The sequence below is a fragment of the Stigmatopora argus genome, chromosome 5 (assembly GCF_051989625.1).
Source record: "Stigmatopora argus isolate UIUO_Sarg chromosome 5, RoL_Sarg_1.0, whole genome shotgun sequence".
Taxonomy (NCBI): domain Eukaryota; kingdom Metazoa; phylum Chordata; class Actinopteri; order Syngnathiformes; family Syngnathidae; genus Stigmatopora; species Stigmatopora argus.
The window spans coordinates 21367501-21383894 of record NC_135391.1 but is presented as its reverse complement, the minus strand read 5'-3'; the positions used below and the strand labels follow the sequence as shown (position 1 = coordinate 21383894).

Here is a 16394-nt window from a genome sequence, read left to right as displayed (position 1 = left end):
TCCGAACCACACCTGCCCACATGGCAGGCAGGTGAACAAACCTCTACACAATGAAGTGGCCACACCTTACCTTGTCGTTTTTGGAAACCCTTGAGTACACACGGTTCCTTCTATTTAAGGGAAAATGACACATGAAAAGGATGGATTTTGGTGAGTAAAATATGGCTATATTCCGAAATAATATTTCAATTGTATTAAGTTATTATTGATGATTTTTTATGTGTCGCAGCTGTAGCTGCAGTAGAGGTTTTATAGCCATAAAATAGTTTTTGAGGGTTGGATTGATTCCGACAGCTGAAGGCGTCGCTAGGAAATTCACGGACCGCCACTGATATATATGTATAGATATATATATGTATATATATATATATGTATGTATATATATGTGTATATATATGTATGTATATATATATATATATATATATATGTATGTATATATGTATATATATGTATGTGTATATATATGTATATATGTATGTATATATATGTATATATATATATGTATATATATGTACATATGTATATATATATATACATCTTGCCTACAAAGAACTTCTGTTTTGACAATGTGTCAACACAATGGGCATCCACAAGATCGCTTAGTTGCTGTAAAAAAGGAAAATCCAAAATATCCCAATCCTGTCCATAGTGCGACGTCCATTTGACTGCGTGTCAAAACTATGGGTCAAAATGCTTTACAAAAATCCTAAAGTGCGACAACATTTCTGGTTACCTTATGTAAACAAGTAGTTGACTTAGTTTGGCCTCGAAAAGCTCGGGACCAAGTGCTAAGATGGCATTCTCACTTCCCACAGCACTCAGAAAATCCCTTTGGCTATCTTCAGTCCCTTCTGTTTCATGCGAGGCAGCGTGGAGCTGGCCACATTCTTGGTGCGCACGGGGCGAGTCAGGCCATGCTTCTTCAGTACAAAGTCGTAGTTGGCGCTGGAGTTCATGGCGTAGAAAACATTGGCATTGGCAGGGATGCGAAGTTCTGAACAAAGAAAGATGGTAAAATATCACAATTGCTACCAGAGAGCTGTTAACAAATTGGCTGCCATTGACGACAATAGCTGAATCTATTTCAACTGGTGAGAGATGACAGTCTATGTTCATATTTCACTGCCATTGATTGAGATACACATCCAATCAATTTTGAATGGAAGGGCTGGCAGAGGTTATTCACTGTTAACTCTTGTTTCAAGGAAAAATGGTTTTGGATGTTTATTTTCGTCATGGCAACCAGTGAGTTAAGGTAGTTATCATGGAGGTTGGCTGAGATTTACAGTTAGCTCTGCTAAATAATAGATCTCTCGTTGACAAATCACTCTTAATCAGGTATTGTATTAGGAAACACAACCTGGAAATGTTGTTTTTAAAAGAAACTCAACTAAGTCAAGGTAGCTTAGTAATAGCATGGGATGGCGGATGTCGTAGCGATTGTGTGAATTTCGAGCCATTTAAACTGGAAATTTGGCACTTTTCCAAAATGGTTGCTTACATTTTTGGGGGGGTGAAAATGTTTTGGATTTCCAGAGTTTAGGAAGGTTGTCAGGAGTCCCGGAGATTGCGTTACGTGTTCGGAGTACACTCCTGAAATTCCAGAGAAGTTGGCAGCTCTGTTGACACTATTGCCCCAATTACGACAAAGATTATGTCACGATAAGAGGTCACTGTAGAAATGCCACAATGGTTTTAAGACGGAACAAGTTTGCAGAAGAGCCGAATGCAGGTGGAGAAAACACAGACCCCCGGATATTTTATGAAGTCTACAAAGAGAGTTCACAACTACAACCAGGGAATGAAGGATACAAGGCAGTCATATTTTTCAGAGATTATAAGTACAAACAGCAATCAAGCCTTCACACTATTTTCTGTTGTAGGTTGATTGACATATACACAGGCATCAGTACCTCCTGGCATGTTAAAATCCTGTCACCGTTTTTCAACATTCTTAAAGTATTACAGATAAGACAGGCTGTGTACAACTACAGCTCATCATTTAATACAACAAAACCTTCCCAAGCCATTTGCCTTGTCAATATAGGACATGTTACCCTCTTGGACTATGCCATCTAATTAACTTTATCTCCAAATTAAAGCCCTGAAGTTGCTGTGTTCATTTTGTTCCTTCAAACCTCTTACAAATATTTTTCATTGCATAGTGGCGTACAGTTAAATTCAAAATAATGGTGCGGATATGATGACACAGCATCTTTTGGTGTGGACTTTCTCCTGCTATCAAGGATGAGCTGGCTACACGGAACAACTCGCCTGGGCTGTAGGAGTTGATCGCTTTGACCCTCCAGCTGGATAATCGGCTGCAGGGGCGTACCGGCGAGTGCTGGAGCTGTCGGAGACCTTCGACGGGGAGCTGCACGACTGCTAATGGGTGGACAGCGCTAGAGTGTCGCCAATTGTCTCGGCGCCGGCGCGGGGTTTGGCCTCAACTGGAGAGTAGCCCACACAATTCAGCGGAGGACTTCTCTCGGCGGCAGAACGGACGAGGAGACCAGCGGGTTTATACCTAAATTGTGGGTTGCCGGGCCACCAGGTGGCCATCTGTGACACGCTCGCATCGCGGTGGATCTACATCCCACAAAGTTCCTCGCGGTCAAGGAGGAAGGACGAGGCTACAGAATGGCTTCAATCCTTCATGTGAGTCCCCACACGGTATGCTAAAGGAACTACGACGTCAGGAGACTCACGCTGCAATTGCCAGGGGTAGTGTTGTATGGGGAAATTAACTTCAAAGTTACTGCTCTGATTGACTCAGGGGCAGATGACTGTTTTTTCGACCTGTGCGTGGTCACCACGATTAAAGCGGCTTTTCTATACCTAAAAGAGTGTGATCTTAATGGGCAACCTCTGGCGGATGTAAGGTATGTAACTACACTGCTCAATATTAGACTGTCCGGACACCATTTTGTTTGCGATTTCCACCTTGTTAGGATTATTAGTTTTACATTTCAGTGGCGGGCCGTCAGGGCCTTCAAGGCCTTCTCTGCTGGCCTAAGAAATATCTGAATCATATTATATTTTGTCCATCAATACTTATTATTCCAAATGGTCTGTTAGCTTCCTTTCATTGCTTTTCCCCCTGGTTGCACGGCTTCCAGATGTGTGTTTTCATATTGAAGCATTTAACCAATCACATTTCAGCCATTATTTGTTGCCAGATCAGATCTGCCTCAAAGCCTTCACAATCAGTTCTGCGGGCTCTGCTGCATTAAACTAGACTGTTGCTTTTAACCAATCAGATTTCGAGTTGGCAACCCCACAATGCTTTTTCATACGCATTAGCATTTTGCTGGCTGGGATATGTCATTGCTTTCACCAACTATGATTGGCTAGTAGGCGGGCCAAAGCAGTACCCGAGGCAGCCGAGATCGCAAACTCCACCCACAATGGCCGACAGAAGCAAAAACAAATGGATTCTGTTTGCTCACAAAGCTATTTTCCAGACGGACTTTTCCAGAAAAAAATGGACATCATTAAGAAAGGGCGGTCAACTCCTAAGCTAGCAAGCCTGTTACAGACGGGAAAATGGTGTGTGCGGCACTTTCAGTGCGCTAACTTACTGCACAAGCAAATAGAATATTGTTGTGTTGATTTAAAGCCATTTTCAAAACGGACTATGTCGGAAATATGACAGGCCAGGCTCGACTTTCATCATTGGCTTCGAGGGCGATAGGAAAGAGGGAAGAAAGAAAGGAGGATGGATATTGTGTACAGTTAAAAAGAATTTTTGGTGAGTATAATATGGCTATATTCCTAAATAATATTTCCGGTTCTGATATCTGAAAAGCTCCAGTGTTTGTATTTCATCACTAAATGCTGCTAGGATGTGGATTTTACCCCAGTTTAATTTTTGCCGTTTCGCCATTGACGTCCATCGCTGTCTTTTCCCGAGGAAATCACCCCACTGGCCTGGTTGTAATGTCTCAAAAGCTCCAGTATTTGTATTCAGTCAATAAATGCTGCTAGGAAGTGGATTTTACCTAATTTTAGTGCATTTTTTGTCATTTCACGTATGGACGTATCGATGTTCATCGCTGTCTTTTTGGATTGGATTGGATTGGATAACTTTATTCATCCCGTATTCGGGAAATTTCGTTGTTCCAGTGGCAAGAGGGTGAGGATGCAGGAATAGGAAAGGCATTTTAGACATAAATAGATAGGTAATAAGTAGGTCAAGAAATAAATACATGAATAAATATATAATTAAATAAGCGTGTTGCTTAGGACATATATACATACATACATACACATAAATGTACATGCATGCATACGGTAGGTCTTAACACACAGCCATTTTTTTGTTAAAGAGCCTGACAGCTGATGGGAGGAAGGATCTGCGGAAGCGCTCCTTCCTGCAATGAGGGTGCCGCAGTCTATTGCTAAAGGAGCTTCGGAGGGACTCCACAGACTCATGCAGGGGGTGGGAGGTGCTGTCCATGATGGACATCATCCTGGTCAGCATCCTCCGCTCTCCCACTTCCTCCACAGAGTCCAAAGGACAGCCCAGAACAGAGCTGGCCCTCCTGACCAGCTTATTCAGCCTGTTCCTGTCCCTCTCCGTGCTCCCGCATCCCCAACAAAGCACTGCATAAAACACTGCAGAGGCCACCACAGTGTCGTAGAAAGTCCTCAGCAGTGTCCTGCACACTCCAAAGGACCGTAGACTCCTCAGTAGGTAGAGGCGGCTCTGGCCCCTTTTGTACAGGGCATCTGTGTTTGTGGACCAGTCTAGTTTGTTGTTGAGGTGAACACCCAGGTACTTAAAATTCTCCACGATTTCAATGTCTGTACCCTGGATGTTCACCTGAGTGGGCTGTTGAGGATTCCTCCGAAAATCGATGACCATTTCCTTTGTCTTACTGGTGTTGATGTAGAGGTGGTTTTGCCTACACCAGTCAACAAAGGCTGTGATGACTCCCCTGTACTCCAGGTCGTTCCCGTCCGTCACTCGTCCAACAATAGCGGTGTCGTCAGAGAACTTCTGGAGGTGGCAGGTGTCTGCTTTACCGGGGAAATGATACTCCGGGCCCGGTTCTGATGTCTAAAAAGCTCCAGTATTTGTATTTAATCAATAAATGCTGTTTTCGGCTGGATTTTACCCCATTTTCGGGCAATATTTGCCCGTACGCCATTGGCGTTCATCGCTATCTTTTCCTGCGAAAATCGCCCCCCTGGTCTGGTTTTAATGTGTGAAAAGCTCCAGTATTTGGATTTAATCATGAAATGCTGCTAGGAAGTGGATTTTACCCCATTTTTGTGCATTGATTTATTGATTATTTTTTATGTGTCGCAGCTCTAGCTGCAGTAGAGGTTTTATAGCCATAAAATAGTTTTTGAGGGTTGGATTGATACGTTGAAGGCGCTATGAGAAAATGCACCGACGGCCACTGCATTATTATATATTTGCTTGCAATGAAGAATGCTTTGCTTTACTATTAAACTTTGCTCATTCTCATTAGAGGATTATTAGTTTCACGTGATTATATATTTGCTTGCAATTAAGAATATGCTCTGCTTTACTATTAAACTTAGTTTCATATTATTATAATATGGTTGCTTGCAACAAAGTAAATGCTTTGCTCCTGAGAACTATAGGTAGACTAAACACCAAAACGCCTTGGACCTTGGACTGCTTGGAGTGGACTAAAAAAAGAAGATTCAAAACACCTTGAGCTAACATGAATTTCAAACCTTCATTTGTTTTGACTATATTGACGTCTCACTTCTGTTTCCCACCCTTCCCTTGAGAGTTGAGGCGTCCATTGTAACTAGGGTCCTTGAAGTTAATAAACAAGAAAAAGAAGTGTTAAATATGAATTGTATTCTTATATTTAATCTTGCACACTTTTGCACTCTGATGTATTAAAAGTTACTAGAATAGAATTTTATTTACACCTATTGGTTAAAATGTGCACTTCACCTTTTGTACTCCACCTCCTTCATTTGTATCAACACCTCCCATTTTTATGACTTGTCCTATCTCTATTAAAAACACAGTTGAAGCAGCTTTTTGGCGGGAAATAGCTTGGAGGAGCCTGGAGAGTAGTCACATTCTCCGGCATCTGAATTGTTGCTTTCCCCCGCCTCTGCAGACGCGGCTTTAAATTTCATTCTTTCTGTCTCAATGTGTGCTCTTGTGTTCGAGTTTATTTAAGTGTTGGCAAGTAGCCCCAACATTCTGGTGCCCGAAACCCTGGAGGATTCACATCTTGATTTTGGATCGCGGAGAATTAATCCATAAAACTGACGTCAGCTGTTTCCCCATTGAGGAGAAGGGTGATCGATTTTCCGCTGTCCAGAAGAAGGAAGCGAATCCATCCCACCGGACGCAGAGCGCATTTGAGCGGTAAGGCACTTTTAAAATTAATTTGTAGAATCCAACCCAGCATAAGGCCCCATTTCCCTGTGAGAAAGGAAAATGCTCCATTCGTCGGAGAAAAAGTTGCGTATACTGTTCCCTGTGAGTCGAGGAAGCGTTCTCTGTGTGTCGGAGAATTACGTAAAGGTATGCAGCAGGATTGAGGCTGTGTCGGCCTATCCCCAAGAAAGGCCCTGCTTTTTTGGATGCCACGAGGTCTGCCTGAACAACAACAGGCAGACAGAGGAGGAGGTAGCGCCTCCCCTGCCCAGGGACTTCGAGGGTTGTGTTAAAAATATAGAAGAAAAATATTGTTATACTGTGCCAAGAGAATGAAAGAGCTCAATATAAAGATAAAATATATAGAATTATAACTATAAAACTTGCAAGTAATCTTCATAAGGAGAAATTCAAACCAGAGCACTTGTGACACGCTCGTAAATCACGACGTTTGCCGCGCAAAACAAGAGTATAAACGACTACTTTGGCGGGTAAATAAGATAGTAAATTAAATGGGACGTCCCTAGAGAAGGTGAGTAAACACCGCCATAAATTAAAAGTCATAAATGCGTTACGGGAATAGCGGAATATACAAATATAATTAAAAAATAAAAAAGAATCTTCAAACAAAAGAAAAGTTTCCAAAAATGGGATTGAAAAGCAGCAAAGTCCCAATCTACATGAAGTTTATGCTTAAACATTTTACTGATAATTGCACTTATATGGAAAAGTGGAGGAAGAATAAGGAGTGGGATGGGAGACTGTTGGAAGAGCATTACAGGCCATAAAGCGGAAATTACAAGTGGAGAAAGCTGTTGAAAATGGAAAAAGGAGAAGATATGTAGAGAGCTTCAAGATATTCAAGTTTGGATCGTTCAGGCCCAATTAAGACATAAACAAAAAATTATGAAGAAAATTAAACAAGCTGAACAAAAAACAAGTATGACAGCTTTGATTCATATTAGACTCCATGAAGAAACACTGGCCCCCTCCTCAGCCCCCCGCTCCGGCAACAGACCGTACCAGGCTCCTTTTACAAGCCAGGATCACAATGTGGAAGCAGGGGGGCCTCAAATGCACACACAAGAGCACCATCTCAAGTTACAAAATGTCTCTTGCATACCACACGATGAAGCAAGGAGGGACGAGCCAGAGCCCACAGATGTCCCTGCAGGACCAGCAGGAGTCATCAAAATGCAGACGAGAGCACAAAAAGAAAAAAGGGGGGGGACAACTCTACCCTTCCTTGATAGCATTTCAAGGACCTCACGCTGACCCACAGCCATGGGCACCACCAAGCCAAATGTATCCCATGGTTGGAGTTGCAAACCCACACTTCCAAGTGAACGGAGATCGCGATCAAACTATTCTCGTCCACCGTCCATGGACCGAGTCCGAATGCACCGAAACATGCAAAGGACTGGGAGACCCAATAAAGAACCCAATTGAATGGTCCAATAATTTTGAACAGCTGAGACAAAGTTTCCACCTGAATGGAGCTGAGACAAGAAAGGCATTCACCATGAGTCTGGGACACAACTGGGCCAGAGTAAGAGGAAACTTTGACGAAAGAAACAACTAAGGAAAAATCCACCCCCATGATTCAGAAGACCTAACGCAGCTGGTGGAAAGAGTCCTGACCCGGGTTCGAGACACGTGGCGCCCAACACCATGCTATGACAAAATCAAAGCCGCAAGACAGGAACAAGGAGAAGGAATTCATAAATTCAGAGCAAGATTTGAAGAAGTGTTCAAAATTCACAGTGGGATAACAGAAGACCAAAATGAGCAAGGGGCGTACCAAGCCCAATTGAGACAAGGGTTCCTGGAAGGGCTCCAGCCCCAAATCAAAGGGTTTGTGCAGAAATACTGTGTCACATATCGAACCATGCCAATGAATCAACTAATGGAGTGGGCGATTCATGCCGAGGAGAGACACCGCCAAAAACAGGTAAGCTCAGGAGTTTATACTCTGACCCAAGCCATGGCCTCTTTGGTGAACCAAGGGTCATCAGAAGTATTCTACCAACGAGGACGTGGAAGAGGAAGAGGCCGAGGAAGACACGGCCCACCAAGAAAAGCAAACCCAGATGACAAGTGTTACAATTGTGGAAGGAAAGGACACTTTGCTCGAGACTGCAGAAGTCCACTTAAGGGGAACCAGAGACCCCCACCGTTCAACCCTGAAAATCAATATCAAGAATGACGACAGAGGAAAGAGAAATGGAAGCCTAACACGGAAGAGGAAACTGAAGAAAGCGACTGGGGAGGACGAAGAAACCCCCTGCTCGCCAGTAGAAGTGTTAGACTTAACCAAAATCATGGCCACCCTCTGGGACAGAGACAGCAAACCATGCTACACCTTATTGGTGGGACAAAGTCAAACACCAGTAAGATTCTTATGCGACACTGGAGCAGATAAATCAGTCATCAAAGACAAAGTGCCAGGATTGGTACCAGGAAAGGAATGGAACACTGTGATAGAGCAGGAGGACACATGGAGCTATTGAAGAAGTCGAAGAAAACAAAAATAACAGATGAAAATGGACGAAATAATGAAGCAAAGTTTGTCCTGAGTAAGAACTGTCCTGTGAACCTCCTGGGAAGAGATCTACTCCGTAAACTGGGAATCAGCCTTATCCCCACGGATGATGTTATGAAACCAGTACACAGGTGGGAAGAAGCGGAAATCCAAGTAGTCGAAGATCAAGAGGAACCTCATACGTTCTACTCCCTAGATTTAGCAACACAGGGGCCCTCATCTGTAATCCGACAATTATAATCCAAAGTCGAAAATTTAAATGGCCAAACACAAACCCACTCGCCACTACACATCACCAATAAGTTTGGGAAAGCCAGACCAAAATTTGTTAAACAGTTTGAGCGACTGGGACCCCAACTAGTTCGACTGGAGTACCTGTACTCCACGGCAGAGGGAGATGCGGCCACCTCAGTGGACCTGCCGCCTCAAGCGGAAAAAAACTGCTACAGTTTGAGATAACACCCCATGTGTCCATAAAGAGAAAACCCCACAGGTCCTGGAAAGACCTAGGACACATGGTGTAATTCTTGGAGACCAGAAGCGAGGAGTCGTGGTCACATCAGACTCCCACAGTCAGTGTACTGACAAACACCCCATATGGAACAGTGACAAGACATAAGCTGAAGTGGATGACTCAAGCAAGTCCGAAAACGCATTTGACTGCATGACAAGACTACATACTGCTACAAGCTGAAGATTTCCCTACAGTACCGAGTTCACTGTGGTCCAAATCAAAAGCAGACGTAGGAAAAATGACCACAGCAAAGGAAGTAAGAATTGAGCCGAAGACATCATATCGACCACAAGCCAAACAATACCACCTTAAACCAGATGCTATAGATGGCATCAGACCAGTAATTAAAGAAATGCTCGAAGCAGGCATTCTAATTAAGAGTCCATCAAGCGAATGTAATACACCTATCTTTCCCGTGAAGAAAACAGAGACGTGAACATGGAGATTGGTCCAGGACCTAAGACAGGTCAATGACGCAGTGAAATCCAGACCACCCTGTGTACCAGACCCACACATATTGTTGAACGAGTTAAAACCACATCAGAAATTCTTTACAGTGATTGATCTAAGCAATGCATTTTTCTCTGTTCCATTACACAAAACAGCCCAAGACTGGTTTGGTTTCACGTTCGAAGGAACCAAATACACATACACAAGGCTGCCACAGGGGTTCTGGGACAGCCCCACAATATTCTCACAAGAGATTGCAGCATGTATAAATCAGCATGAACATAAAGACACCACACAGATCCTAGTATATGTAGACGACATACTGATAGCCAGTCCCACAGAAGAGGAAAACAAAGAAGAAGCGATCAGATTATTCAAACATCTGGAGCAAACTGGGAACAAGGCGTCGCTGAAGAAACTGCAGTACTGTCAGATGTCAGTCATCTTCCTGGGACACCGAGTCTCACAGAAAGGAAGGGAACTAACGGATGGAAGACGAGAAGCCATCCAGCAATGTCCGAAACCACAGACGAAAAAACAAATGATGGCCTTCTTAGGCCTAACTAACTACTGCAGGAGTTGGATTCCAAACTATGCAGAACTAACTCAACCACTGCTAGACATGATCTATGCTACTGAGATGACAATGAGAGACCCAGTAACATGGACTGAAGAAGGAAAACAAACTTTCATGGAAGTGAAGCAACAAATCTTGGAATCAGGAGTCCTAGCGCTTCCTGACTATGAAAAACCATTCACCCGAACAGTGACTTGCAAAGGAACATTCATGACATCAGTGTTACTACAACCACATGGAACAAAGATGAAACCAGTAGCGTTCTACTCAAAACGACTGGACCCAGTTGCAGGTGCTCTACCTCCGTGTACGAGCAGTGTGCGCAGCAGCATTTGCCGTCCAGATGACAGCTGAACTTGTACTGTTCCATCCACTCACACTCCAAGTTCCCCATGAAGTGGATCTACTGATAACACAAACCAAAATGTCGTTCCTGTCACCAACAAGACACCTAGTCATAACAGCTACATCGTTATTGCAACCCCATTTCACCATTAAGCAATGCAATACCTTGAACCCAGCAACGTTAATACCAACTGAAGAAGATGGAGATCCACACCAATGTGATGAAAGAACCAGCGAAAGCTGCAAACCAAGACCAGATCTCAAAGATACTCCTATTCCAGACAGCACTTATGTATACGTAGATCAGGGGTCACCAAACTACGGCCCGCGGGCCGAATATGGCCCGCCGGCACATTTGGACCGGCCCTCTGAACAATACCAGAGACACTATCGGATTTTTTGGGGGCGGGGGGGTTGGGGGGGAGATGCGGCCCGCCGGCACATGTTGTTCATGTGTGTTTGGTTCATTGCACCCCTGCTGAGCCCACAAATCATCCCAGTGAAGCGGGCCTTCACATTGCTTCTTTGGTGACACGCGCGGGGAGAGTGTTTCCCTTTGATGCATGCGGGCACGTCCACCGTTGCATGCACGAGCAGTGTTACCGAGACATCTGGACGATCGCAGGTGAGGGCGGAGCCCTGGGACCATCGCGGACTATTCAAGCATATTAAAACTGCAACCTGTTTGAGAACGGAATAATGGCGAAAAAGTTAGGTGAGAGAAAATTGATTCAGAATGCAAGGAATTTAACCTGGAGTGGACAAACGATTATTTTTTTGTTCAATGCAAAGAAAAGGCTGTTTGTCTCATTTGTCAAGAGACGGTGGCGGTATTCAAAGAATACAATCTTTGCCGACACTATGAATCCCGTCACAAAGACAAGTACGATAGATTGCAAGGCCAAATACGAGCAGACAAACTCTCAAAGCGAAAAAGTGGACTACTATCTCAGCAGAACCAGGCATCCGTTCGGGCCAGCTTTTGGGTTGCTAAATTGATAGCAAGCAGCGGTAAGCCTTTCACTGACGGAGAGTTTGTTAAGAAATGTATGGATACTGTCGCGGAGGAGGTGTGTCCCGAGAAGAAAGATGCATTTAATGCCGTAAGTCTGTCGGTGAGTACAATGACCAGACGCGTTGAAGAAATCGGGAGTAATGTATATGCCCAGCTGCAACAGAAGACGAAATAATTTGACTTTTTTTCATTAGCACTGGATGAAAGCACGGACGTGCAAGACACAGCGCAACTGCTCATTTTTATTCGTGGAGTTAGCGCAAACTTTGAGATTTGCGAGGATCTGGCAGCCCTCCAAAGTCTCAAAGGGACTACAACGGGAGAGGATATTTTTGACAAAGTGTGCCAAACCATGGAGAAGTTGGACCTGGACTGGTCAAAGCTAGCTAGCATCACGACTGACGGGGCTCCTAGCATGGTGGCAGAAACTCGCGGTCTAATAATGGGACGCATGAACCGGGAGTTGGAAAAAAGGGGTCTCACCGCCCCGCTACGAGTCCACTGCCAAATTCACGACCAAGCACTGTGCTGCAAAATGTTGACGTGGGATTCTGTAATGACGGTTGTGGTGTCGTGCATAAACTTCAGAGCAAAGGGAGAAGATTGTGCATGGCACAACAGAAAGTTAATGTTCCATGGCTTTTTTTTCTATGAAGAACCCAGAGAGAGTTATTTAGTTATTATTTATTTCATAAATAGTGTTATTTATTTCCTGTTTTTTTCTGTGAAGAACTCAGAGAGGGTTATTTAGTTATTATTTATTTCATTAATAGTGTTATTATATGTTTCCTGACTTTTTTTCTGTAAAGAACCTGGAAAGGGTTATTTGGTTATGTGTGGCTTTCTGGAAAACAATTAAAAAAAAAATTAAGCTCCCCTACGATCGTCACACTTTTTCTGTTACAAACTGACACCGGCCCCCCATCAGAGAAGGGAAAAGTTATGTGGCCCTCACAAGAAAAAGTTTGGGGACCCCTGACGTAGATGGATCAGCATCCAAATCAGAACAAGGAAAAAATCAAGTAAGATTCGCAGTCATCACAGACAACAAAGTCTTATGTGCAGAATAATTGCCATCTAATCTCTCAGCTCAAGGTGCAGAAATTATAGCATTGGCAAAAGCATTGACAAAGGCATGCAAATTGTTTAAAGGTAAGAAGGTCACCATTTATACAGACAGCCAATATGCACACTCCACTCTACATGTATTTGCTGCACAATGGAATAGAAGAGGGATGAAAACATCCACAGGCAAATCAGTAGAACATGCCGAACTGCTGAAACAATTACTTAACGCAGTACTACTTCCAAGCCACATAGCTGTATGCAAATGTAAGGCACATACTAACAGCAGCGACAGAATTAGTAGAGGAAATGCTAGAGCAGATACAGCAGCTAAAGATGCAGCACAAACACTTACTGCACAGTATACACAACAACAACAACAAAAAAGTGAGTCAATCCCAAAAACAGTATTAATTGATATGCAAAACATTGCACCACAAAAAGAAAAAGATGCATGGATACATGAAGGGGCAGAACAGTCTGAAGACGGCCTATACACAACAAAAGGCCTACCATGCTTACCTAAGAATTTATTCCAAATGGTAGCAAAATTGAGCCATGGGAAGGCTCATATCTCAACAGGGGGAATGATTAATATGGTACAGCGTGTGTTCCATGTGCCAACAGATCTAAATACCTACTTTAAATTTTTTGTAAGAACTGCTTAATTTGTTGCAGACATAATGTGCAAGGTAACCTCAGGCCCAAACGAGGCCAATGCCCAAAAGGTACCTACCCATTTGAAATTATACACATGGATTTCATTGAATTATCCAGAAGCAACCAGTATAAATACTGTTTAGTCTTGATTCACTCATTCTCAAAATGGACTGAAATAGTCCCCTCAAAATCACCAGACGCATTGACAGTGGCTAAAGCCATCTGTAAACACATAATCCCAGAACATGGGATCCCCAGAATCATCTGGAGTGACAATGGAGCTCATTTTGTAAACAGCATAGTACAACACATGGCAAAACACCTAGGAATAAGTCTAAAAAACCACTGCTCGTACCATCCGCATAGCGTGGGACTGGTAGAGAGAACACATGGTACAGTAAAACTAAGGCTTAAGAAAACCATGGAAGAGACAAAAAAGCCATGACCAGAATGCCTATCACTGGTCAAAACATATATGAGAATAGTACCAACTAGCTCGGGATTAACACCTTTTGAGATAGTTCATGGAAGACCATTTCAACTTCCCCTATGGGAAGGTGAACTATGGCAAGAGACTAAGGGTGAGGCAGATCCACTCACAGAGTGGATGGTAAAAATGTTTAGAGAAAAACTTGTCCAAAATACATGTAAGCTGCCGCTATCCCCTTTGTCTCCCTTACAGGAGGTGGTGAAGCCTGGTGACCAGATCCTGATTTGAGTCATAAAAAGGAAGTCCTGGTCCTCGCTACAGAAGTTGGATGGTGCCAAAACCCTTGTTCGTGAAAAACTCATCTGACGTCTGCTCACCTGCCACGAGCACCCCTCACCTAACCTTGACCTCTCATAGTCTTTGCACCCTCACACAGAAGCCAAAATGAAAGCTGTTGCCACCCTCATCACAGTGACTGTACTGTCGGTGGCAGCCTGGGTGTGGCTTAATGCCCCACCCCCAGAGATTCGAGTTGAAAAACGAGACGATGCCGTGCCCCTGTCACAGAGGAGAGTGAAGTGGTATGAAAAGAACAATCCAAAGAACCACTATGAAGAAAATATGTGGTATAATTTCATGGTATTTCAGAAAAAACTAACTGGTGTAAAAGAAAGTTGTTGTGTGTAGTCGTATGCCCTATTCCACAGGTACCCCACCAGTGTATCCCAAGCCAATTGACCCCTATGCCTTTAACACCTACACACCTCTATGGTATCCCGACATCCTGAGATCACGGTACCTAGAAAATGTAATTAGATCTATAGTTCCCGAGATTGATGCCACTGTGCCACCTTTAATAGGTAGAAAATTCACAAGGTTCTTGAACTATGATTGGACAAATCTAGATATGTTAAACAACGTCCCATTCCCACGCGATTTTAAGGCTGTGTTTCGCTAGTAACATGGCATTCTGGAGCAACTCTAGGCCGGTAGAAGGCCCCATGTAATACTGTAGTGAGGTACTTACCCCATGCACACGAGACACCACTAACAAAGCCAGGTTCAATGCCACAAGAGCACCCCTGGGTGCCACCTGCAGGGACTATTACACTGTCCCTGATTTGATGGGCACTGATCCTCAAGATGATGGGTATTGGATGTGTGTATACAGTGTATTTGAGTTTGACCACAGCATGGAAAGGTTGTTGTGCAATGGTGCAGATGGTCCAAGATGCATTCCTTTTAAGGGGAGTGAAAATACCAGTAAGAAATAAGAGATTAACACCAGTGCAATTCAAACCACATGATTCAATTTGGGGCAGTGATGTTCCTGATGATCATAAATTATGGTCCACCCCCCAAAAAATCATATTGTCACTACTTCCCCAGCTTGGAGTAGGTAAATTTATGCTCCATGTAGAGACATTGAATTATCGCATGGGACTGTTCATTAACCAAACAGTCAAGGCCCTACAAGGTATAGCAGATGAATTGAAAGCCCTTAGAGCAGAGGTCTCAAACCGATTCCGCCGAGGGCCGCAGTGGGTCCTGGTCTTTGTTCCAACTGATCCAGTGCCGACATTTTAACCAATCAGGTGTCTTCTAAAATAAATAGCACCTGACTTTAATTAACTGATTACACTTACATAAGGTATCCTCTTGTTGAGTTGGAATAAAAACCTGCACCCACTGCGGCCCTTTGAGGACTGGTTTGACACCCCTGCCTTAGAGAAATGGAGTTGCAAGACCGGATGGTCCTAGATTTGATAACAGCCAAGGATGGAGGTGTGTGTGCCATAGTTGGAGAACACTGTTGCACCTTCATCCCAGATGAAACCGGTGACGAAGGTAACATAAATCGTGCCATAGCTGAAATGAAAGCCCTAGCCAACACCATGGCCCAGGATCACTCAGCCGTAGGTGTATCGCTGTGGTTAACAACCGGGTCATGGTTCTCTATTCTGATTAAATTTGCAACTCCCTTTCTTGCGGTTTTACTACTATTCTGTATTTTCTTAATGTGTGTAATCCCTTGTATGAAAGCTATGATTCAAAACACTATCCAGCACATGCTGGTAGCTTACAGTGACATACAGTACCACAGCATGACAAACTATGCTGGAGATTCTTGGACTCCTCCAAAGTGTGACGAATCCTCGGATGTGGAGTCCTCTGGATAAATATACTTGTCTTGACTTAAAAATTGTGTTCGCTCATTAAGAGGGCCGTAGAGTAATTTTTTTCTCAAGTACCGCTGAGTAAACTTGAGTTTTCGCCTCTGCCTTGACAAGTGACTTTGTTATTTTCCATACCCTGTGAATCAGTAACTGATGATGATAATTGTATTCTAAAACCTGAAAAGGAGGGATACAAATTGATGTGTTTAAAGAAAATTATTTTAGTTACTTCAGGGGGGA

At 43.5% G+C, this 16394-nt stretch overlaps 1 protein-coding gene across 4 annotated transcripts in view; it reads right to left on the bottom strand.

Moving 5' to 3' along the window:
* Positions 1-448: 448 nt before the first annotated feature.
* Positions 449-16394, bottom strand: part of LOC144073906 (ral guanine nucleotide dissociation stimulator-like) — a 122265-nt gene continuing 106319 nt past the window's right edge. For all 4 annotated transcript variants that reach the window (XM_077599840.1, XM_077599842.1, XM_077599839.1 and 1 more), the window contains one exon: positions 449-994. In XM_077599840.1, coding sequence (XP_077455966.1) covers positions 819-994 — 176 coding nt within the window. In that variant the 3' untranslated portion in view covers positions 449-818. The remainder of the gene's footprint in view (positions 995-16394) is intronic.